At 49.0% G+C, this 24,675-nt stretch overlaps 2 protein-coding genes across 4 annotated transcripts; one reads left to right on the top strand and one right to left on the bottom strand.

Annotated features, from left to right (window-relative positions):
- Positions 1–248: 248 nt before the first annotated feature.
- Cox4i1 (cytochrome c oxidase subunit 4I1) lies at positions 249–6,562 on the bottom strand. 3 transcript variants are annotated; one of them, XM_006990150.2, is made up of 5 exons: positions 6,424–6,562; positions 5,364–5,437; positions 1,817–1,984; positions 1,151–1,282; positions 249–477 (listed from the first exon to the last, which is right to left on the bottom strand). In XM_006990150.2, exons 2-5 carry the CDS (start codon positions 5,434–5,436, stop codon positions 341–343), a joined length of 510 nt encoding a protein of 169 aa, XP_006990212.1. In that variant the 5' UTR covers position 5,437; positions 6,424–6,562; the 3' UTR covers positions 249–340. The 3 variants fall into 3 exon arrangements, with proteins under 3 accessions (XP_006990212.1, XP_006990213.1, XP_006990214.1); XM_006990151.4 differs by having other exon boundaries at positions 6,394–6,520; XM_006990152.3 differs by lacking the exon at positions 6,424–6,562 and adding an exon at positions 6,075–6,195.
- Positions 6,558–23,919, top strand: Emc8 (ER membrane protein complex subunit 8). Its single transcript, XM_006990153.4, has 5 exons — positions 6,558–6,987; positions 17,842–17,918; positions 19,821–19,890; positions 20,340–20,434; positions 21,254–23,919. The coding sequence occupies exons 1-5, from the start codon at positions 6,766–6,768 to the stop codon at positions 21,411–21,413; spliced, it is 624 nt and encodes a 207-aa protein (XP_006990215.1). The 5' UTR covers positions 6,558–6,765; the 3' UTR covers positions 21,414–23,919.
- The last annotated feature ends 756 nt before the right edge of the window (positions 23,920–24,675 follow it).

The raw sequence follows: 24,675 nt of genomic DNA, 5'->3' as shown, positions 1-24,675 counted from the left end.
TAGAAGTACTTGCCATGCAAGCCTGGTGACCTGAACTTGATTCCCAGAACCACATCAAAATGGAGACAGAACCAACTCTCCATTGTTCTCTGTCCTCTGTACATGCATCCTGACAACACACACTTCATACACAGTAATACAACTAGCAAAAAAAACTTAAAACTCTCTTTACCTCCACTGTGAGAAACCTAGCATCTCAATTCAGATACTTTCATTTAATGATTATCAAAGAATGAAACACACAGACATCACGTAAACAGGTCATTTATTAGCATGGACCTTTGGACACAACGGCTTCTAGCATGCCGAGTGAGGGGAGGGAGCTGGCTAGCAGCAGGTCTCACTTCTTCCACTCATTCTTGTTGTAGTCCCACTTGGCAGAGAAGCCCAGAATGGGGTTGGTCTTCATGTCCAGCATCCGCTTGGTCTGCATGGCCACCCAGTCACGATCAAAAGTATGAGGGATAGGGCCATACACTATGGTGCAAAATGATTAGGTGAGGCAGGGTGTCCTGCTGGGATGACACAGCTCAAGCCAAGCCACCTGCCACCCAACCCCACTCACACACAGGCTTTTATCCAGGGCACTGATAATTCCTATCTCAGAACCATCCCTTGTTTGTGAAAGGTCAGCAGGGAAGACATTAGGTATTTAGCTGGGCATCTTCCTTCCAGCTGCCAGTGGCAGTCTCTGCAGGCTGGCCCAGCATGCAGCCAGGGGGTGCCACTCAGAGGGCTGGCACCTGTTACTAATCTGCAACCATCCTTACTAGGGTGGGCCTGCCCAGAATGCAACAAGACCTGACCCAGAAAGAATTCATGTTAGAGAGCAGGCAAGCCCAATATGTCCAAATAGTATGGAAAAGGCTTAAGGCATCAGGACTCCAGATGTTCAGGTACAGCCAAGCCATGCAGCAAACGGGACCCCCCTAGCTCACAACACTGTGGTTTATTAAGCAGATCCAGTGCTACTCAACATGGCACGCTGTACAAAGCAAACCACCTTGCCCTGCCACATGCAAAAGGCAAGCTCTAGCTTATAACTGTTCCCTTGATTACAGTTTCTCTAGCCATTCTGGGCCTGGAGGCCATTTGAGGCCCTCAAAGCACCAAAGCTGTCCTGGACCACTCCTTCTCCCTCTTCACTTACCATAGTGCTTCTCCCAAATCAGAACGAGGGAAGTGAAGCCGATGAAGAACATGGCCAGGCCCACAACTGTCTTCCATTCATTGGTGCCCCTGTTCATCTCAGCGAAGCTCTCATTAAACTGGATGCGGTACACTGAACAGAAATATATATAAGCAAAGTAAAGAACTAGCAAAGGACTCAGCCCCTTTCCCAAGACAACCCATCCCAGGGACAGCACAGGCTAGGCCAGGACACACAAGTGTGCACAAATCTGCCCTCACACACATACAGGAGAGAAAATGCAGAGCTGACTGCATGCAAAGATCTCTGGATGTGAGGTCAGCCTGGCTCTTCTGCGCTGCTTTCACACCACATGGTGCATATTTAACTCATCTTTCAGCAAAGCTGCACTGAGCATGTGTGCGAGAAGCTGTAATCTCCATGCTCTGCTCCTCACTAGGGCTAAGCCAGCAGCAAGTATCTACAGGAATACCCAGAAACTCAGGAAGGAAATCTGGTCTAGCACAAGTAATTCTCTCTCTCTCTCTCTCTCTCTCTCTCTCTCTCTCTCTCTCTCTCTCTCTCTCTCACTCTCACTCTCTCTCTCACACACACACACACACACACACACACACACACACACACCTATACACACTACTGAGTTTTTGTGCACACCCTGATACTCACATTGGACTTTCTCATCCCTGGACAGGCTGCTCCAGTCTGCCTTCTCCTTCTCCTTCAGAGCCTTCTGGCTAGCAGACAGCAGCTTGACATGGGCCACATCAGGCAAGGGATAGTCACGCCGATCGACATAAATAGGGAGAGAATAGTCTTCACTCTTCACAACACTCCCTAAAACACAGTGGAAAAAGCTGAAAGTCCATGCGGGTAGGAATCCAGGCAGACGGGTGATGGCAGTCAACAGTTAAATGGAAGCACTTGACCTAACCAAACCCTCAGGTTCACAGTCACCAGAAGTGGACAGGGCTGAGGGTTATTTGCTGGACAGGCCACTGGACTAAATGAAGTCCCAACTGCAAGGACTCATGTTCAGAACATGAGACTCAAAAAGGGAAAGGTGGCTGCTGCAGAGTACAGTGATGGGCTACTAGACTCCCAGAGGCCAACTCAGAAACTGTTGGCCTCACACAGAAGCTATCAATCACGGAGCCACCTACTCACTTGTTTATCAAGGACTTACCAAGTGCCTACTGTTCACCAAGGCTGGCTCTATACATATGGGATTGTCAGGAAACAACTGAGCACTCCTACATACCCCCATGGGCTCAGATTCTATAAGTGAGTAACAGGCAAGACATTAACACATGGGGCCACATGCTAGGAATGCACATGTAGCAGGAGGCAGATCCTGAACATGCCAGGAGGTGGCCCTGGAAACTCTAAGGGAAGAATGATGTGCTCAAAAAGCAGAGCCAGATCAGTTCGGCTCTGCTTTCCTTCGAATGAGGTGGTATTGTGTTCCCCAAAATATTGTGTACCCTAATAAACTTATCTGGGGTCAGAGACAGAACAGCCACAATATTAAACATAGAGGATAGGCAGTGGTAGCACATGCCTTTAATCCTAACATTCCAGAGGCAGAAATCCATGTGTTCAAGGATACAGCCAAGCATGGTGACTCACGCCTTTAATCCCAGAGAGTGGTGGTAGAAAGCAGAAAGGTATATAAGGCATGAGGACCAGAAACTAGAAGCATTTGGCTGGTTAAGCATTTTGGCTGGTTAAGCTTTTAGGTTTTGAATAGCACTCCACACTCAAGGACAGGCAAGTCCAAACTGAGGCATGGAAAGAGCCAGAGCTGAGTGGGGGCCCTTGCTGTTCCACTGACACATGAGCATGCACCTGGGCGTCACACAGGACACACCAGGACAAAGCTCAGGCCACAGGAAACCAAGTCGGATTGTCCCCCTCCCCTCCCTCCAGGGTTTCCTGCAGCTAAAAGCTCTAACTCTGTCCCACCTGTCCATAGGGACAAAGCCTTGCAGAAATGCTTTGCCCCCATAAGCTCAGCCCACGGCTAAATCTCTCAAGTCATGTTGGTAAAGAACACTATGCCTTTAAAGCAAGGCTGTGATCCTTCCAGGTGTTTATTTGGTGAACAAATGATGAACGAGTCTCCGTTCTTCTGTTCAACCTCATCCCAACAGAAGCTGAACCAAAACAGACAGAATTACTTTTCCATTTTAACTTTTAGCATCCCATAAAGCTAGGCATGACAGCACATGCCTATAATCTAAGCACAGGCATGCTGAGGCAGGAGGATCTCAAGCTCAAGACCTGACTGAACTACACAGGGAAACACTGTCTCAAAACATAGGGGGAAAGGATCAGAAAGAGAATGTTGGCTACTGGACATTCTTACCAAGTTCAACACACACCCCTCCCCACCCCTATTTCTCCAGGCATAAAACACTTAGATAACAGGTTATTCAAGTAGATGCAAATTAGGATGAGAATGCTCTAGAACCAATCAACCATGGTGATAATAGAACATACCAACGACTGTACTAAAACAATGATGTGTGCAATTTAAGTGAATCAATGTATTGTGTGGATTGCAGCTCAGCTATTAGATTGCCATAAACTCTCTTGGTCTTAGAACACACTAGCCATAAAACGGCATATTCTAGACCAAGAGTGGTTAATTTACTTTCTAGTACATTTCAGAGCTTTGTGCTTGTCTTTGGGATCAGAGGGAAGCAAAGGCTCACAAGCCATCCCTGCTACTCAGTCACATTTGGGCCTAACGGCTGTGGGTGAGGTAGAGCTGACAGACTTCCTTTCAAGTAGACCCAGGTTGTGGCACATGCCAGGCCTTACCCTAGGATATCAGCAGTTCTCAGTGGCCCTTCCTGCCCCTAATAAACCTGAATCTTTGGGGGGAAATTAAAAAACAATAATAAAAGGGAGACAAAAGACTTTGCATTCACTAAGGTCACTTCTGTTCTCAACCAAGATGAGTTTTAACCCAGCTTGTCAGACCTGTTAGGTCTCAGCTCCCTTCCCATTCTCCCACATTACACTATGAATATCTCACCTGACCACAGTGCCCCAGTGGAGTTCCTCAGTACCCTAATACTGTAAGCACGTGTTACCCATGGAGGACTCCTGTGACTTATTAGAGACCCCAAACATTTCAGTTCTTCATCTGCTGGCCAGACTAATCAAAAAATGAGAGCCAAGCCAAACTGGAAACTGGTCCCGTCACTGATGTCTATGCTTGGAGATGGAGTCCTTCTTTCCCTGTGGGTTCAGAAAGGGAGGGCTTTCCTTTCCCAACCACCTTTCGATAGATAACAATGTCTCAACTCCACCCCCCTCCCCGAGTGGGCAGGCACAGAACACCATCACTACCGCAAGATGGCTTTTCTGACACACCCACATTGTAAGGCAGCTGCAAGAAAAACGCATGTTGGTGTCTGGGCCTTGCTCTCCATCTTCTCATCTACAACCCAAGTCTCACACTTTAGACCGATAGCCTTCAGCAGCAAAACCTCTCTTCTCAAAGCCTTTCCTGAGTGCTAGCCAGGCTAAACAGTCCACTTCTGGGACTATCACTGTCTTCACACTGCTTTCACCTTAGGAGCCCACTCCATACTGCAAGCTCCCCGTTGTTTCTGTGACGTCAACAGGAGGAGACTTAGTTTAAGTTTAGAGAGGGAGAAAGATTCAAATCAGATATGGAGAAGCTCTCTAGAAGAGCAGTACTTTACAGGTATAGTAGTGTATCTTTAACCCAGCACTCAGTAGGAACCCTGTGAGTTCAAGGCCAGCCAGAGCCACACAGTAAGATAGGGAGGGAAGAAGGGATGGAGGGATGGAGGAAGGGAGAGAGGGGACTAGAAAAAAAAAATATGAGGGAAATATCAGCAAGCAAAGACCCAGACTAATAGGATTCATGCATGCTCAGACAAATGCCCTGCTCAAATTCTCATCTCTCCCTAAAATCCCTACAAGGTCAAAGTGCATCTTTGTTTAAAACCCCAACACAGGGTCTTAGACATAGGAGCAAAATGACATTAAGTTGGCCTATTTGAAAGGAAAAGTCCTTAGCCGTGCATGGTGGCGAACGCCTTTAACCCCAGCACTTGGGAGACAGAGGCATGAGTTTGAGGCCAGCCTGGGCTACACAGAAATCCTGTCTTGAAAAACAAAAACAAACAAAAGGACAGACAGAAAGAAAAGGAAGCAAAAATCTCACTTCACTTACCATGTGCTCGAACACACACTGAGGTGGAAATAGCTCTTTTGCCAATTAGGCTAAGCGCCCTAGTCGCCAACATTCTGAAAGACAAAAGCGTACACTTCTAACAATGAGAGAAAACACCTTTTAGTGTTTCTTTTTGCCATAGAGCATTCAGGAGGTATACACAACTCACTCCTCCAACGTTAAATGATTTTTGTGCTGTTATGACTTCGTCAGATGTTTACGGCATAGGCTGGCCTGCAGCTTGCACTCAATCTTCCTCTACTCCATTAGAGCTAGCATTACAGGACAGCAGCACGTGCCCAGGATCCGTTTTTATACCTGATGCCAATGCATGAAGCAGTGCAAGATGGGGTGGTTTTTACAAAGCGTCCTGATATCAAACCAAGGGCTGTAATATACACAGCTCAATTAATAGAAACTCGGCTTCTTAAAAAAAAACAATTGGGGGATGGGGGGAAAGACAATTTGAAAGAAAAATGACTAAAATGGCTAGAACTAAGCTGAGCACGGTGCAGCCACGAGCTGTTCCTCGCGCTGGCGGTGGTATCACCGCCTGCGACTGGGTTTTACTTAAAAACGACTTGCGCGGACTACGAAGGACAAGCGGAGGAAGGCCTTCCAGGCCCTGGCCCGCTTCCCGTCCCCTGCGGCCCACGGGCGACCAGAATGACCCCTGTCACCCGCCCCTGCGACCCGAGCTCCACGCCTCACTTCAGCACAACCCCTCGATATACGCTCTCCCCGGGAACGAACGTCCGAGCCTGAGAAAACACCGCCCGGGGCGGCAGAAACCGTAGCGTGACGTCAGGGCTTAGCTCGCTGCGCCTCGGGCCTGGCGGAGCGGGAGAGCCTGATGCGGGCCAGGCCGGAGACGAACAGCCAGTGGGGGGACCCAGGACAACAGATCGGCCCGGGAAGCGGGCGCGCCAAGGTCACGGAGCGGCTCAAACCCCGGGCCCGGAGGCGCCCGAGTGTCACCGCGCCCGCCCGGGCGCTCCAGCTCCTCGGCCCCCGGCCACGCCGCCCTCACCCGCTGTCAAAGGCCGACACCCGCTGTCACCTGCCACTGCTGCCCTAGCGACCGCCGCGACCGCCCTCTACACCCCGGCTGCTCGCGACCGGAAGAGCAGGGCCAGCACCGGAAGGGCAAGACGGTGCCGCGGAGCACCACGGGAACGAGGAAGCTCCGCCCACACTCGTGGGGCCGCGATCGCGGCCTGGCGACTGTCGCGAAAGGCCGGGCGGGCCACGCTGCTTTCTGGCAGGCGCTGGCGACGACGCTTTCCGGCGGGAGGGTAGAAGCGGAAGGTGGCCCAGTGGAGGCGTGAGTTTGCCTCAGGGTGCTGCGGGCTTGGTCCGCGCACGGTGGGTCTCCGTTGCGACGTCGCCAGCCACACTCAGCATGCCGGGCGTGAAGCTGACCACCCAGGCCTACTGCAAGATGGTCCTACACGGCGCCAAGTACCCGCACTGCGCCGTCAACGGGCTTCTGGTGGCCGAGAGGCAGAGGCCACGCAAGGAGCACCCGCCGGGCGCAGGCGCCCATACTCTCTTCGTGGACTGCATCCCGCTCTTCCACGGCACGCTGGCCCTGGCGCCCATGCTGGAGGTGGCGCTCACTCTGGTAAGCTCGGGGTCACGCGGGATTCTGGGCTGGGCGAAGTCAAGTGTCCCTCCGTTCGAGAAGCGTCTCCTCCTCCCGGGTAGGCAGCGTAGCGTGCTCTCAAGGATCTGGTGCAATTTACCAAGGAACCGAGTGTGGTGTGCATTCTTCAAACCCAGACTCGGGATGTGGAGTGAGTTCGAAGTCAGCCTGGTCTACATAGGAAGACCTGTGATCGTTACCGTTACATTGAAAGTTTAAGCTTACTATGCTTGAGAGACCAAAAAGAAAAAAAAATTAGCCTCTAGCATGTACAGGCTGTACCCTGTCATCCCACTTGCTTTTTTTTCCCCAGACGTTGAAGACTTTTTAAAATTGACTGATCTTGTAGAATTTGCTGTTCCAGCAAGATTGTCGGTCTTAAGACTATTTATGGTTTTGTAATCAAACTTGCTTTCTCTGCTCCAAAGACAATTGCAAGACCCAAAATTGTACTTTTGTGGTTTCTGCCTTTATAAGCCCTGGGCTGATAATGGCTACGTGCTGCATCTTGGGAATCCTCTCAGGTGCAGCCCTGATGACGCCAGGTGCAAATGAGTCCTGGTGCCAGTGTCAGAATAAAGTCTCGTCTTAATTAAAATGTATTCATGAGTGACCCCATACCCAGAACAGCTCTGTCTCAAAAAAGTAAATAAACAAAAAGTGGAGTACACGGTAGCCCCTCCTTAAGAGACTCACCAGCCTGAGCATGGCAGGCATGACCCTGGCAGGCTCTGTCCTCCTCTCCCATCCCCTCTGCCTTGCTAAAAACTGTTAGATTACTCAGTATGGTGGCACACGCCTTTAATCCCAGCATTAGGGAGGCAGAGGCCCAGGAATCTCTGTGAGCCAGACTGCTCTACAGAGTGAGTTCCAGGATAGCCAGGGCTAAACAGGAAACCCTGTCTCAAAAAACAAAACAAACAAACAAAAAAAACAAATGGCTGGCCACCAAGGTCTATTCCCTTATTTGGCCACTTCCTCCTTCTGAGGCTGATTACCAAGGTGTTGTTAATTAGGCTCAGTTATACTATCAAAGTATTAACTAAGTCCAGCAATCAGAGGCCCCCTTTGACTCACCTAATTAACATGCCCAATTAAAGTTAAACTCCTCCTCCTAACACTGTTTCCCCTAGTACCTTTATAAAGCACCCTTTTCCTATGGGCCCCTGTCCATCCAGAGGCAGTCCTTGGTCCCCTCCAGGACAGCTATCTCTACCCCCTCCCTTGTTCCCTTCCTCTTCTCCCTCATCCTCTGTCTCTTGTCTTCGTCTCTTGTTCCCTGCCCTCTGTCCCTCTGGGGCAAATAAATCTCCTTTATGCTGAGAACTGGTTCTTGGGGGTCTTGAGCGATACCATTCACTTTCACAGCTTACACTCTGCCCACCAACGCTCAGTGCAGCTTTATTTACATCTCAGAATGAGCTCTGAAGATAAAATAGGAGCTGGCAGAGGTGAGGTGCCAATCCTGTCTCCCCAGGTAAAATGAATTCATTGAGACTGAGATTTGCTATGTATGTAGTTCAGGCTAGCCTTGGGCTCTCAACACTGCCTGCTCCAGGTTCCTGGAACTGGGACATGCATTAGCATGCCTTATCTATTTTATTTTTGTGGTTTTTGGAACAGTGTTTCACTTTTCTAGCCTGTCTGGAACCTCTATGTAGACCAAGCTGACCTCCAAAATATAGAAATCAGCCTGACTCAGTCTCTGGAGTGCTGGGATTAAAGGTGTGCACCACCATACCCAGCTCCTCTTAATTTGCATTACAATACCAAAGGAAACTTGTGACTAATTAACAAGTGCCTTTAGGCAAATTAAGTTTATTAGCACATTTTTTGCGTGTCTTAAAGAATCATGGGGGAGGAGGCAAGTATGTGGGTGATACTTAAAAACTCAAGAATTTTAGTTCCTGGAGAAGTGTGCTTTTGGTGCCTGAAGTATCATTGAGGATTCCTGTGCATGTCCCAGGCCAGTCTTGTTCTGTTAGCAACGAAGTTGCAGATGGCTGAATCTGAACCTGGCAGGGCCCTGCCTTCTATAGTCCACCAGGTTTCTCCGGTTCTCACTGAGTGTGACTTGCAGTGAGCTAAGAAGCTCTATACAGAGGAAACATCCGCCAATAGAGAGGTTGGGGAGGTGACTCAGTCCAATTAGTTCCTAACCACTCAAGTCAGATGCCTACAACTGACTGTAACTCTATCTCCAGATCTGACTCTTTCTAATGATTGATTTCTTTTTGTTTACGTGCATTGGAGGTTTGCCTATATGAAAGTGTTGGATCCCCTGGAAACTGGAGTTACTAGCTGTGAACTGCCATGTGGGTGCTGGGAATTGAATCCAGGTCCTCTGGAAGAGCAGCCAGTGCTCTTAACCACTGAACCATCTCTTCAGCCCCCTCTGACTCCCTCTTATGGCTTCTGTGGGCACTGCAATCAAGTGCCCATACCCACACGAAAGGCAGGCGGAGGATCTCTATGAGTTTGATACCAGCCTGATCTACAGAGCGAGTTCCCAGACAACCAGAGCTACATAGTGAGAGCATGTCTCAAAAATAATAATAATAATAAATACATAAGATTTTTTTTTCCCCTTAAAAGTTGGTTCATCTAAGCCTGGGGGGGCTAGGATGGTCAGGACATTCTAGCCAGCCTGTCACCCCAGGCTATGTGATCTGCCCTGAGGCTTTCAGGCACTGGGAGGCTCTGCCTCTCTCCATCTCCACCTCAAGCCCAGACCCACTTTTCAATGTTCATTCAACGTTCAGTCCAGGAATTCTTTGACTGTCTCAGATTCTTTGTGTATCAACTGCTGTGACCACTCTTTAACGCTGTCTGCCCTCTGTGGTGTCCCTTAAACAATGTGGCACTGCTGAGTTCCCAGCACAAAATTAGTAGTCCTAGGGCCTCAGCTCCACTGTGATGAAGTCTGCGGCCTGAGGACTGTCCTCCCTCGGGCTCTGGGTTGACTCCACCCCTTCCTCTCCTGCCAGCCTCTAGTCTCGGATGATGCTCACCTCTGGAGCAGACCGCAGACTCCACTTGAAGACCTGGAGTCTGGCAGTACCTCTCCAGACTCTGTCCCCAGGATGTGGTCCCCTGCCTATGGGAGCAGTACAGTCCCCATATGCCCTCTCTTCCCCTCCCTCTTCCCAAACACCCCGCCCCCAGTGTTCCCACTACTCTTTTCTCCTGCACGCCCACCCCCAATGTCCTCACTACTGTTCCTCCTGCACACGCCCTCTGTCCTGAGTGTTCTTCCCCCCCCCCCCCCCAGTGTCCTCACTACTGGTCCTCCTGCACTCACCCTCTGTCTTGAGTGTGTTCTTCCCCCCCCCCCCCAGTGTCCTCACTACTGGTCCTCCTGCACTCACCCTCTGTCTTGAGTGTTCTCCCCCCCCCCCCCCCCAGTGTCCTCACTACTGGTCCTCCTGCACTCACCCTCTGTCTTGAGTGTTCTTCCCCCCCCCCCCAGTGTCCTCACTACTGTTCCTCCTGCACTCACCCTCTGTCTTGAGTGTGTTCTTCCCCCCCCCCCAGTGTCCTCACTACTGTTCCTCCTGCACTCACCCTCTGTCTTGAGTGTTCTTCCCCCCCCCCCCCCCAGTGTCCTCACTACTGGTCCTCCTGCACTCACCCTCTGTCCTGAGTGTTCTCCCCCCCCCCATGTCCTCACTACTGGTCCTCCTGCACACGCCCTCTGTCCTGAGTGTTCTCCCCCCAGTGTCCTCACTACTGTTCCTGCACACGCCCTCTGTCCTGAGTGTTCTCAGGGACGGTCTCCTCAGCCCCCGTTGCAGCTATTAATTTTCTTAAATTTGTGCTGTTTGCTTTTCAACTATGCAACCTTGCACGCTGAAGGCTGTCAGAAGTCTTTGGGTTTGGAGCCTGCCACTGTCAAAAGGGAGCTGTGGAAGTTTTAACAGCAGCAGAATCTAAGCTATGTTGGTGAGGCGCCGTCATGGTGGCTCCCACAGCTGGGGAGCTCACACTGGAATGACTGCTGAACGTGGGAAAGCTCAGCTAGCCGTTTCTTAACATGTGGACTGCCAAAGGGCAACATGAGATTCCTTTGAAGGGATTTCTATTTTTATTTTCCATTAAAAAAAATCCTTGCATTTCTGGGTGCTTTTCATTTGTTTAAGTACTTATGCCTGTTATTTATCCTCAACCCTTTGACGTAGGCAGTGAGGGAATTACCTCTAATAGCAAAAAGCCCATCAAGTGTTGGTAGGAAAGTTGGCATAACCCTGTTTCTCTAAGCCCTTTGTCTTTTACCCCGCCTTGATTGCTGCTGCGGTGGGCAGTTCTCTGTGCATTCTGCTCAGGTGACTTTCTTGCTCACCATGATGTGATTTCAGGCCAGTGTTCTTCCTGCTGTCTCCGTTCCATGCTTCACAGCTGTTGTCCCATCTGCCCCGGGTGTTTCCTCGGCATAACCCCCTCCCCCTTCCCTGCTCATTAGCCTCCCCAGCTTCTCTTCCAAGGAGAAGTCACAGCTGACCTGAAAAGGAAACTCAGCCAAGGCCTGCTTCTTGCTGCAAACAGGAAGTTTTGCTGGGTTACCCTCCACTTGGTGGTCATGCAGGGTCAGGAAGATGGACATTAATTAGCAGAGGTCAACTTCAGGGTTGTGCTTTGTCATGGCCCTCTTGGGAGGAATATATGCTACCACTCCAGGCCACCACCCCCACACCCCACCCTGCTTTTCAGGGGGACCTGCTGGGCTAACCTAGGTCTGAGACCTGTATACCTGTCCACTACAGACTCTTGTCCAACAGCCTATCTCCACCCTCTACTACCTCGATCATCTGAAGCTGCCCTCATCCACTTTTTAAATTTTACTTTATTTAAGAGCTAGAGAGATGACTCCATAGAATAGCACTTGCTCTTCAGTGGACCCAGTTCAGTTCCCAGAACCTATGTCAGGTGCTCGTAACAGTTTGTGACTCCAGCTCCAGTGAATCTCATGCCTCTGGCCTGCATTCCTATACACATAGGTGCCTGCATTCCTATACACATACCTACACACAGAGATACAACCTACACATAATAAAAATAAAAATAGTAAATCTTGGGTTGGGCGGTGTTGGTGCACGCCTTTTAATCCCAGCACTCGGGAGGCAGAGGCAGGCAGATCTCTGTGACAGGCAGCCTGGTCTATAGTGAGTTCTTCCAGGACAGGCTTTAAGCTATACAGAGAAAACCTTGTCTCGAAAAACCAATATAAAAATAATAATAAATAAATCTTTAAAAATAAATTTATTTCATGCGTATGGGTATTTGCCTACATGTATGTATGTGCACTGCATGCATGTGGTGCTTGTGGAAGCCAGAGTGTAAAAAAATCCCCTAGGACTGGAGTTAAATACAGTTGTGAGCCACCATGTAGGTGTTGGGAATTAAGCCTAGGTCCCCTGCAAGAGTACCCAGTGCTCTAATCACTGGGTCATCTCTCTGGCCCCTCTTTATCTATTCTTAAAATGTGTTTTCCTGCGTCTGAGCTCTGCTGGTACAGGGGTCTGGTCCTCGATTAGTGATAGGCAGTGTGTGGGTCCTAGGTATTGGAGTTGGTGGGGACACACACACACACACACACACACACACACACACACGGTGTAAATTGTTGCAGTTCCTAAAGCCAAGGCAGAGCTTTTATGGCCTGGTTTACTTTTAAGCCCTCCCCACAGAGTTCTAGAAGTTCCAGGTCACAGCATTATTTCTGCCACTGGAATTTGGTTAGGTGCTTGGAATTTTCACATAGGAGTTTGTCCTCAGCAGACATAGGATAGGTTGACGTTTGTATTGCATTTGTCACAGGAGTTAGTCTCCTGTCAAGTACTGTCTGTGCTCAGAAGACAAGTTCAGGGTGGTACCGTGTGTGTTTGAGGCAGATGGGAGTGAGTCCTGGACTTTTGGGCCAAAGAGCCAGATTAGACTGCTTGCTGAAGGCAGATGCTGGGTTGTTGGGAAGTAAATGTGTGTTGTGCCCCAATAATAAATACAGTAGAGCTGTGGTCAGCTGAACAAAAGATAATCATGAGTAGAGAAATTGTCCTGGGTTCTCAGTGTAGGACCAGAGTAAGCGTAGGGGCTTGTTAAACAACTCAGTGGGTAAGGTGTGAGGACAGAAGCAGTCAGGAGGATGTGACTGTAGGCCCAGGAAGACAGGCTAGAAGGGGGTGCCCAGAGCTCATGGAAAGAACCAGCCTCGTCCCTATTGTAGACTACTCGCCTGTGAGATAATGAATTAACATTGTTCTATGGCCCTGAAACAAGGGGAACCAGCCTAAGAGCTCAGAGAACTGGTCGGCCTTTTTTTTGTTGTTTTTCAAGACAGGTTTTCTCTGTGTAGCTTTGTGCCTTTCCTGGATCTTGCTCTGTAGACCAGGCTGGCCTCGAACTCAGAAAGATCATCTGCCTCCCGAGTGCTGGGATTAAAGGTGTGCGCCACCACCGCCCTGGCTCAGAAGATCAGCTTTGATTAGAAACAGCCAGCAGAGCTGGGCAGCAGTGGTGCACACCTTTAATCCCAGCACTCCGGAGGCAGAGGCAGGCAGATCTCTGTGATTTCGGGGCTAGCCTGGTCTACAGATCCGAGATCCAGGACAGGAACCAAAACTACACAGAGAACCCTGTCTCGAAAAAAAAAAAAAAAAAAAAACAGCCAGCAGATCACTTAGGTTTGAGTTCAGGTAAAGATGCCAGACCCAAAATTTAGAACAAGACCCACTGATGCTGTATGGAGATAAGTTTGGGAAAACTTGTAGGTAGACATTTCAAGCACCTATTCCCTTAAGAGGAGATGGCAACATGTGACTAGCTTTGCAGGGATTTGTGCAGTGGAGTCATTATAAATATTTGGGGACATAACCCTAATCTTCTGGGTGAATGACCAGCATTTTTAGCTGGTTCAGTGAGCCCTGGTTTTGACCCAATATGGTAACTAATGAATTCTCGGGAATCTGGAAATATTCTAGTCCACAAGTGATTCAGGGACCTGGAGACTGAGGTCCACGGTTGAAAGCAGGTTTTAAACACAAACATTTTTGTGTTTATTTTTTTAAGACAGTCTTGTTGCACTGGGCGATGGTGGCACACACTTGGGAGGCAAAGACAGGTGGATTCTGAGTTCAAGGCCTGGTTCTACAGAGTGAGTTCCAGGGCAGAGCTACACAGAGAAACCTTGTCTCTAAAAACCAAGGGAAAAAAGACAGTCTTGTACCCACACACATTGTGGTGTCAACGGGGCTTCTGGCCACAAACTTAAGATCCTTCTGCCACAGCCCCAAAGTGCTAAGGCCACAAATGCAAGCTACCATGTCCAGCTCGTGTTGTTGGGCATTGGTTTGTTTTTGTTGTTGTTTAAAATTTATTTTGTGTGAGTCTGTCACAGGCAAGCATTAGACCTGCAGAAAGCCATATCAGATGTGACAAACTGCATGCACTATAGAGAAGTGCAACTCTGAAAGTCTGCTGCAGCTCCTATTGGAAGCACAGCCCAGGAGACTAAGTGTGCTGCACTGCAGAGACATGGGTGCCATTTGCACCTGTCCCAGGTGCCCGTTTACAGTACGACGGCTCTGACAGGCATCACTAGCAAGTTGTTGATGTTAAAGCCATACTAAAGATTTCAGACAAGACTGAAGTCCAGTTCTGGCTCTGTTTCTTTTCAACTCGGCTTGCTCAGAGCCTCTCTGAACATTAGTTTCGTTATTTTCAAAGCTAGCACCTCCAACCTAAGATAGCATGAGTGTGGTCATAGACCACAGGGTCACACTGTGGAAAGGCTGGATGGAACTAGTTTTTTTGTTTGTTTGTTTTTGGGATTTTCGAGACAGGGTTTCTCTGTGTAGCTTTGGAGCCTATCCTGGAACTCGCTCTGTAGCCCAGGCTGGCCTCCATCTCAGAGATCCGCCTGCCTCTGCCCAGTGCTGGGATTAAAGGCATGCGCCACCACTGCCCAGTGGAACTAGTTTTAAGTGATCTGGATTTCCTTTTAAAAAAGTTTTATTACTAATTGTATAAATTCTTTCCATGATCCTGATACATATATTGTAATCAGACAGCTTCTGTACGTACTTCTGCTTCCTGTTAATCTTTTACTACCCTGGTATGAGGATCCTGCTGTGTGTGCGTTGAAACAGGTTACTACTGCATTCTTGCAGCCAGAGTGGTTTATTAACTGCTTTAATTGCAATTTTGAGATCTGTGTCAGCTTTAGTTCAGAGGGTGCATACTGCTCATTTGTGTTACTCCTATGTCTTATAATAGATCAGAAATGTCTTGGGACCAAATACAGGCACATCTATGAGGTGTCTGGGATAGCTCACAATTTGCCATCTATATGGACGTACTCCATTCTCAGATTTGTTATTCTAAAATACAAGCTTCTTCAACAAAAGAGATAGGCAATTACTTTGCTAACTCAGTCAAAAATTTTGTAAAGGATAATTCCTTATAGTGCATTCTTAAATCTAGGGATCATCATGGGAATAATCATCCTGCTCTTGTTTTCCCTTCCAGTCACCTTCAGACGTTTAGGATCTGCTATCCATTCAGCCCAGGGAAAATACATATGCTTCAATTGAAAAAAAAATTAAAAAGGAAGAGATGCTGGTGTCTGTGTCAGCAGAGCTGCAGGCAGTAATGGAGCTTACGGGATACAACCCGGAGGATAGCAGAGCTGCTCTGGTGCATCCTGGAGCACAAAGCCCCCGGAGGATTGTCCCCAGAGCGCCCCTTGCTTCTGCTGTGCTTCCTCCTGCTTGCTGTGGCCAAGTTTCTGCTGTATTCGGCCTGGGGGGTCACCATGTGAAGGATCCCACGTTATCTAGTACAGTGTGACTGTTTCCTGGGGAAACCCACTCCTCACTGGGCAGTTTACTTGCAGAGCACAATGCAAGTGATTTTTATAAGAGCAATGATGATTAGTTAGTTAGAGCTGTGATTTAATTGGGTTTTCTGAGTTAGCCTAAGATACAGGTGGTTAAGACAGTAAAGATGATTAAGGAAATGGTTTAGGTTATTCTGCCAATTGCTCCAATAAAAGATACAAAAAAGGGAAATATAGGCTAAAAGTTACCTTCCCCTTTAGATGTAAGACTTACAGAAGATGAAAACAAGTTTCATGTATTATAGACCCATGAATTCTGCCTGTGGAAAAACAGGCCGATGATCAAAGAAAACAATTATGTCCCTACACCCAGGGTTTGGCCTGAGTTCCTTGGTCATATAACTTACAGAATTAATCACAGGCCCTAGAATGCACCTTGAAAAAAACAAAGTTGTGAAAGGAACTTAAATGATCCTATTGTGTGTAAAGGAAAATAGATGGTGAACTGACCACTTGTTTAATGTTCCTCTAGAGTAGAAAATGGAAATCTGCTGCACAGAACTGCAAACAGCCGCCTGCCGGTACAAAAGGAACTGGCTGAAATAGATTTAGCTTGCCTAAAACTTTGTTAATCAGTTAATAGAGAATCATTGCTTTGGGGTGGATAACAACATTTAACTACTTGTGGGCTTCTAAGAAAAACATATAACGTGTGTTCTTAATGTGATTTCTTATGTTAAGATTTTAATTTGTTTTTACAAAATGTGACTTATGGTTATGAGATAATCCTTTTTTTATTTATTTATTTATTTTATTTTACAATACCATTCAGTTCTATATATCAGCCACGGGTTCCCCTATTCTCCTCCCTCCCACCCCTTCCCCTTACCCCCAGTCCACCCCCCATTCCCACCTCCTCCAGGGCAAATCCTCCCCCGAGGACTGCGATCAACCTGGTAGACTCAGTCCAGGCAGGTCCAGTCCCTTCCTCCCAGACTGAGCCAAGCGTCCCTGCATAAGCTCCAAGTTTCAAACAGCCAACTCATGCACTGAGCACAGGACTTGGTTCCACTGCCTAGTTGCCTCCGAAATTGATCAAGCCAATCAACTGTCTCACCTATTCAGAGGGCCTGATCCAGCTGGGGGCCCCTCAGCCTTTGGTTCATAGTTCATGTGTTTCCATTCATTTGGCTATTTTTTTTTTTTTCAATAATTGAGTAAAACCGAAATTTATTATAAGCCACAGTCGTCCTAGGGACCTCCATGAGATATATATAGCCTCCATGGTTCTATGGGTTGTGGTCTGATTGTTCTTTATTTTATATCTAGAATCCACTTATGAGTGAGTACATACCATGACTGTCTTTCTGGGTTTGAGTTACCTCACTCAGGATGATTTATTCTAGTTCCGAGGTAATCTTCTCTTGTGTAAAAATCTTTGTGTTAGGAAGTATAAAAGGGATAGGAGGAGGAAAGATGTAAAGGGAACCATCAGAGAAGAAGTAAAAGGATAAGATAAGGGAAACGTAGAAAGGGAGACAACTGGAAAGAAGAACACCAACCAACAGAAAGAAATAAAATGAAGAATTGAGCTTTGGCCCTCAAAGTGTTTGTGTGTCTGTAGCTCTGCCGATGCCACACCTCCTTTCCAGTTTCCCTGAGCTGCTGAAAGCTGGTCTTAACAGCAGCACCCAGCATGCTGTGTGCTTTAAAGAATAAGGAATGAGTCCAGAAGCTTCCTCTCAGATCCACACAGCACTGCCTCTGTGTGGTGTCAGCCGCCAAGGACTTCAGCTACTGAACCCAGTACAGCCTGTCTGGGAGGACCCTGCTTCTGGGCCCTGCCCTTGGGCGTTTCCCTGACCTCTGTGAGCTCTCCTTTCATTGTAGGCAGGGAGAATGCAAGGACTGTCTGTCTGTAGTGTGGCTTGCCCCGTGTGTGGTGTGGCTGTACAGCACTGAGGCCTGGCGCTGAGGTCGTCTTTCCCATCTGTTCCTTTCAGATTGACTCGTGGTGCAAAGAGAACAGCTATGTGATCGCCGGCTATTATCAAGCTAACGAGCGTGTGAAGGATGCCAGGTACGGGTGGGACAGCTGGATGGTGGGTTAGAAGCTACAGAGCCGTCACTGAGGTGCTCTTGACCCTCTCTCTCTCTCTGCAGGCTTCAAAGCCTGTGCAAGCCCCATCCTCCACCTCTGCTTATCAGATGTACAGGCAACTGGCCAGATGAGTAGCCAGGATTTCTCATCCATGGCTCGTCTGTTGTGTGGGGAGGGAACTCAAAGAGGGGGACCAGCTGCCAGGTCTGCCTGTGTCCACTAGCCTGCTTCCTCTCACTCCAAAACAAGATGCTGTGGGAGCAGAGTTGCTCTTTTGTGTAAGTAAAGTGGTTTGGAGTTTGGAGTTGTTAGGATGGGGCCTATGGTAAAAGTGTAGTCTTTGGCACCTGAATTGGCTCCAGGTTTCTCCACCCAAGATGCCACCACCTCAGCTCTCTCTCGAGAAAGATAAGTTGACTGTCTGCTTCAGACTGGGTCCCAAGAGCCTAGCCAAGTATACCTTCAGTCAGAGCGACCTAAGGAGCTCACAGGTGAACTACTCCTAAAGGGGTGGGCCGTAGATAGAATTCAGGAGCTGTGTACAAGGACCAAGCCAGTGACAGCAGCCTCCATCCCTCAGCCCTCCAGGGCCAGCGAGGAAGAGCTGGTAAAGAAGGCCACCTCCAGAGGAGCAACATCCTTTGGCTACAGGACATGGCCAGCAGCCAGCCTGATAGGTCCCACATCAGGAAAGGGAGACCCAGATCAGTCGGTACTGATGCCCCTCTTCCATACCCTCTGCTGTCCTCCAGAGGCTTCCTTTGGCTGCAGCCAGCTAGAAGCCAGGGGACAGCTGGAAAATGCCCACACAGTAAGTACTGGGGTTTCTTGTGTGGTCACATGAAGCCAACAGACCCCAATGTGCTTATGCAGTGTGGATGATGGGGTGGCCCATGGGCTCTTCTTAGAAATAAAACCGTGAGCTGGAGAACCTGCACTACCATCACTGATGAGGCTTAGGAGTATTCAAAAGATATTCCCACCTTATCCTTGGAGGCCTCCAGCCAGCCAGGGACTCTTACTAAGTTGACAGCCAGCTAGATGCTGGGCTCATTGAGTCTGTCAGGACACCTTCTAGTACCACCCAGACCCCGTGGAAGCCCTGTGTGTGCTCAGGTCCTCCGTTTCTCCTGCCATCTCTTGTTCTCTGTGCCTTCTGGCCCTTGATTCTGCCTCTGGGTGGATGACAAGAGCTTGTCCACCCTATACAAAAGCTGCTGTGGAGAAGGCTGTGGATGCCACACAGCTATCTCTGTACAGAGCCAAGTGGGCCCTTCAGGCTCCCTATGAGGGCCCTGAAGGAAGAGGCAGGCTACAGCAGCAAGAGTTGCAGACCTACCCAGCAGCATGGCTAGAGAAGCTTTTCAACATGAGATACAAGTGTCAGTGGTTAAAGCTCCTAGGATAGAGAAGATTTGAAATGGCTTAGAGTCCTAAAAGTGGCTTGGTTTAAAAAGAGGATTTGGTTGCCAGGGCCCTAAACCTCCTGTGACTAGTTGCTGTGGACAAGCCACCTGAGTAGCAGGCATGTGGCGAGTACAGGCCCCAGAGACTCACATTTAGTGCAGTCTGCGGCCCAGCAGGTCATCAACCTACCCTAGGCAACACTCCATTGAGCCTCAGAAGGAGGAAAGTTCTACCCTTTCAGAGATGCCCCACGTCCCCTCTACAAGGGCTTGCTGGAGGAGTGAGGCCCGGCCCACTCTGGCAGTGTGCCACACGGCCCCAGTGGCATTCATGGCCCCCAAGTCATCTCACTGGCCCAGCAGTCCGCTGGCTCCAGTGCTGCTGGTTAGTTTGGGTGTTGGTGAATTGTGCTGACAGAGGGGACCGTTTGGTGGCTCGGCTGGAGTGTGGTAGAGCTCATAGGTCTCTCTACAGCCCAAACCAGGTGGCAGAGAAGGTGGCCTCCAGGATCGCCGAGGGCTTCAGCGACACCGCACTCATCATGGTGAGTTTCACTCCTGCCGCTGTGTGAGCTGCTTCCCTCCTGGGGCCGTCCCACATCACAGTGATGGCCTGAGCACTACTGCAGGCACGCACGGGGTGGGGGCCTTCAACTCCAGCAGGCCTGGCCTGCTCCCCAACCTCACTGAACCCAAACATCTGGTGGTGGCCCAGCAAAAACAGGGACCCCTGGGAAAAGCCAGTGTAGCCTAGGGTCAGGGATTAGCCTGCATAGTCTGAGTACACAGTCTTGAGTGGGGAGGGATCCGGTTTGAGCGTTCTGCTCTGCCTTTGTGGAAAGTGGGGGAAGTGCCTCCCATTCACCCTGTGCAGCACAGAGTTCCCTTGATGAGCCTGTCTGCTGTTGATGCTGCTCTGATAGGAGCCCAGGAAGTCACTGCTCTCTCTTGTCAGCACTCATCATGCTTGTCATGACCCTCACCTTTTCTCCAGGTGGACAATGCCAAGTTCACGATGGACTGCGCAGCACCTACCATCCATGTGTACGAGCACCATGAGAACAGGTGGAGATGCAGAGATCCACACCAGTGAGTGCAGGGCCTAGACCGTGGGGTTTCTGTGGAGGACAGGGTCTGGGTGGTGTAGCTAGAGTTTTCCTGCCTTGCCCACAGTCAGGACAAGTCTTTGTTACCCGCCAGTCCCACAGCCACTCAGACCCAACCAAGTAAACACAGAGACTTATATTGCTTACAAACTGTATGGCCATGGCAGGCTTCTTGCTAACTGTTATTATAGCTTAAATTAATCCATTTCCACAAATCTATACCCTGCCACACGGCTCGTGGCTTACCGGCATCTTTTCGTGCTGCTTGTCAGGGTGGCGGCTGGCAGTGACTCCTTCTGCCTTCCTGTTCTTTTATTTCTCCTCTCTGTTAGTCTATACTTCCTGCCTCGCCACAGGCCAGTCAGTGTTTTATTTATTGACCAATCGGAGCAACTTGACATACAGAACATCCCCCAGCACAGCCAAGTGCAGACCATCTCAGACACCTGCACTCAGGCCCGTGGTCCTAATCATCCTCTATGCGGACCTGCTGGGTAAAGCCACGAGGAACCCGAGAACGGGCTCCCACAGGACATACAGAACATCCCACAGCAGGGTGGTACTTGCTGGTCTCCACACAGACCCATGGCACCATGCTCCTCCCATGTGTGATTTGTTTTCTGATCACACGGATTCTTCAGCCATGTCCCCCTCTGTTCTTCAGTGCCCTGTTTGGAGGGGACCTGTCCATTCACAAATGTCTTGGGTCCATCTTTACGTGTTTCCCAGCAGCTGCTCTGTCCTCAGCAGCCTGTGTGGTCTTGAGGTAGATATGAGACTGACTCTCCTGTCTGCCCTGCAGCGACTACTGTGAAGATTGGCCGGAGGCACAGAGGATCTTGGCATCACTCCTGGACAGCCGCTCCTATGAAACGCTCGTGGATTTTGATAACCACCTGGATGACATTCGGAACGACTGGACAAACCCCGAGATCAACAAAGCAGTTCTGCACCTGTGCTAGACGAGGGCCACGACAGCTGGACACTCCACCACAGAGAAGAGGAAAGCATATTTTTAAATTTAGAGGAGTAATGACTTAGCCTGATGGGAAGCTGCAAGTCTGTGATGTGTGCCTTGGAAGGGGAGTCCGGTCAGCGTCCTTCAGGGCAGGACTGTGGAGAGGTGTGGTTCTTAGTCCTGTGCTGCCCAATCCTGCCCACCAGAGCTCTTTCTGCTTGTCCCAGGTTGTTCCCATTAAACAGTTCTAGCCTTTTATAATCTAGAGAGAATGCATTTCAGTCTTTACTCTGGTGAGTGTAAGTCTTTGGCTGAGCCATTTCCAGGCTTCAGGCAGCCTCGTGGACTGCTGGAGCATCATCTGCTCAGCGAAGGTGGTGTTGGGGCTAGGAGCTGTGGGCTGCACAGGGAAAGAGCCAGTGCCATTGCCTGAGACACCTCACTGTACCATGAACACAAGCACACTGGTGATGATCCATGCAGAGATCCCATGGAGAGAGGAAGCCTAGCCTATGAACATTCCCAAAGCCTGACTCAGCTGCTCTGGGTCTTCAGAATGAGAGCTGCTTTGTATTTAAAATAAGCAAAAAACAAACATACAAAAAATCCTTAGTGTGCAATGTCCCTGGGATGTCCTGAGCAATGTGCGTGTTAGCTTGATCGTTTGACCAAGTGTTCTGACCATCTTAGGAAATAGTAAGCAGACTTTTGGTGCATTGTGTGTTGTCCTTTGTGAATGTTTTACACAGAGAATAGTGCCTTTCCTTAGGCTTCATGAGGCTGGTGGCAAGGGTTGGTGACAGCATCCGCCCGGCTCTAAGTGGGACAGCCAGGGTCACCTTAGTGAGGTGGATTCTGGGCGTGGTTCCTCTCCCTTGCTCGAGCGTGTCTTGCCTTTAACTGTTTTGTTTTGCTCTTGGTATTTGTTCGTTGTTTGGGGGGAAGTGTTTAGTTTTTGGTTGATTGAGAATATCCTTCTGCTGTCCTGATTGGCTTGGTGTTGACTAAGTTTGTGGAGGAACCTGGCCTTGAATGTGCAATAATCCCTCTGCCTTTGCTTCTCAAGGCCTGAGATCAGCACCCCTCCCAAGTCTCCTTAACCTTTGAAACTGACATTGTCCATGTCTGAACAAGGGAAGGTGTGAGGCTCATCTGTATCAAAGGACAGCCATAGACATGTGCTCCCGCCCCCGCCCCCAAGCACTTTTGTTTATTTTTGAGATGGGAAGATTTGTGATATAGCCGGGCTTGGGCAGCTACTCACAGTTCTTCATTCCAAGCCAGATATAGTGGCCCAGGCCTCTGTCCTAGCACAGAAGGAAAAGGATCACAAGTCTGAATGCGGCAGGTCACCTACATTGTGTTCAGAGACAAGTCCCTTCCAGCTGTGGCCGGCAAACGGTTCTGACGGACTTCATCCCTGGGCAGAGCACAGGGCCTCACTGGTGAGCTACCTCGCAGCTCCGGGTGAACATTGAGAACTTGTACCCATCTGCCCTAGTTAAGTTCTTGTTGCTGTGATTGAAGCACCAGAACTCATGTGGGGAGGAAATGATTTCTTTCACCTTATAACTCTCAAGTCAAAGAACAGGAAGCTGGAGGCAGGAACTGAAGCAGAGGCCAGTGTAGACCAGGCTGGCCTCGTACTCAAAGATCCACCTGCCTCTGCCTCCTGGGTGCTAGTCTTAAAGGAATTTTTCACTTCTGGAATTGCCTTTAAGAATTAAGGATACTGCTGGGCAGTGGTGGCACACACCTTTTATTACCAGCACTGAGAAAGCAAAGGCAGGTGGATCTCTGAGTTCAAGGCCAGCCTGGGCTACAGAGTGAGTTCCAGGACAGTCAAGGCTACACAGAGAACCCTGTCTCAAAAAACAAACAAACAAACAAAAAAACCTAAGGATACTAACCCAGGCATGGTGGTGCTTGTTTTTAATCCCAGCACTCTGGAGGAAGAGTCAGGCAGATGTGAGTTCAAGGCCAGCTTGATATAGTTCCAGAACAGCCAGGGCTACGTAGAAAGACCCTGACTCCAAAATTTAAAAAAAGATCCTATCCAGGCATGGTGGCATACACCCATAGTCCTAGCACTCGGGCTGAGGCAGTAGAATTGCCACAAGTTGAAGCCAGCCTGGGCTGCGTTGTGAGTTCCAAGACAACCTGAAGCTAGAATGAAGACCTGTCTCCAAAAGACAGGAAATACTACTAAAGGATGCAAATATAGAAAAACAGGCAACACCCTCATTAGAAACTGTGCTGCTTAGAAAGAACCGATGGCTAATATAGAGGTGTAAACCATGTGTGTCCAGTGTCCATGCAATAGAAAGCAGGTTGGAAACCCTGGGGAAGTCTTTGTAAGGCCAGCAAGATGGCTCAGCAGATAAATGCACCTTTCAAGCCTGACAGCCTGAGTGAGTTCTGTGCCTGGGACCCACATGTTAGAAATGCATAGATTGTCCTCTGACCTCCACACGGGCACATAATTGATAAATAAATGTTATTTTTTAAAACCTTTGTATAATTAGCATCATTTATTTTAGGTTATTTTTCTGATGTCTGGAGAAACTTATTTCTGTGTGGAAAATACCATATTTTCTACTTCGTGCCTACTTCTGTCGCTTTCCTTTCTGAAACTTACCTGTTTTGGGTGAGACCTGTATCTCAGGTTTAGCAGGAAACTCCAGAGAGTGCTTACATGTGAGAGCATGAAAGTTATGTGAGAGAGTGTGTGTGCATGTGCGCGCATATGTGTTGCATGCAAGGTGCTAGAGATTGAACCTGGGGCCTCATACATGCTCAGTGAGTGCTCTACACCACAATCTGCATCCTGTAAATATTTCATCCTCTTCAAATTGGCTTGCAACTTGTGTGCCTCTGATATCCTCAGTAGGACCCATGACATTCCTTCAAAGCTGTTTCTTTGAGCTTCCATCCCCCTGGATGATCCTGCCTGGAGAGCTGCTACTTGCAGGTTTCTAGAATCTGAAGTGCTCGCTCTGGAATCAGATCTGGGGCAGCCGTAGAGCAACCAGGGATCACCTTCTCTGTTGCCTCTGCTTTCCAAGCAGTAAACACCACCAACACAGCCAGGACCTGACCCTTACTGGAGGTGAGCCTTGGCTCAAACTGTCCTCTTGTGAAGTGGAATAGCATGCTGTGTTGAATGCTGGCTAGAAAATTCCAGATGTTACTGTAAGTCTAATGAATTGTACTTCCAGATACTTGACATCCCATGGAAAAAGCCCCCGCCCATCAGGAGCAACCAG

The sequence above is a fragment of the Peromyscus maniculatus genome, chromosome 5, assembly GCF_049852395.1.
Source record: "Peromyscus maniculatus bairdii isolate BWxNUB_F1_BW_parent chromosome 5, HU_Pman_BW_mat_3.1, whole genome shotgun sequence".
Classification (NCBI taxonomy): Eukaryota; Metazoa; Chordata; class Mammalia; order Rodentia; family Cricetidae; genus Peromyscus; species Peromyscus maniculatus.
This window is presented reverse-complemented; position numbering and strand designations above follow the sequence as displayed.

Excerpts from the sequence above, each read along its gene's own strand:
- Cox4i1 (XM_006990150.2), bottom strand. The coding sequence starts at position 5,436 with ATGTTGGCGACTAGGGCGCTTAGCCTAATTGGCAAAAGAGCTATTTCC. Across the intron at positions 1,985-5,363 it reads AGTGTGTGTTCGAGCACATG|GGAGTGTTGTGAAGAGTGAA; the intron begins GTAAGTGAAGTG and ends ACTGTGTTTTAG. Across the intron at positions 478-1,150 it reads GATTTGGGAGAAGCACTATG|TGTATGGCCCTATCCCTCAT; the intron begins GTAAGTGAAGAG and ends TTTGCACCATAG.
- Emc8 (XM_006990153.4), top strand. The coding sequence starts at position 6,766 with ATGCCGGGCGTGAAGCTGACCACCCAGGCCTACTGCAAGATGGTCCTA. Across the intron at positions 6,988-17,841 it reads TGGAGGTGGCGCTCACTCTG|ATTGACTCGTGGTGCAAAGA; the intron begins GTAAGCTCGGGG and ends TGTTCCTTTCAG. Across the intron at positions 20,435-21,253 it reads AGATGCAGAGATCCACACCA|CGACTACTGTGAAGATTGGC; the intron begins GTGAGTGCAGGG and ends TCTGCCCTGCAG.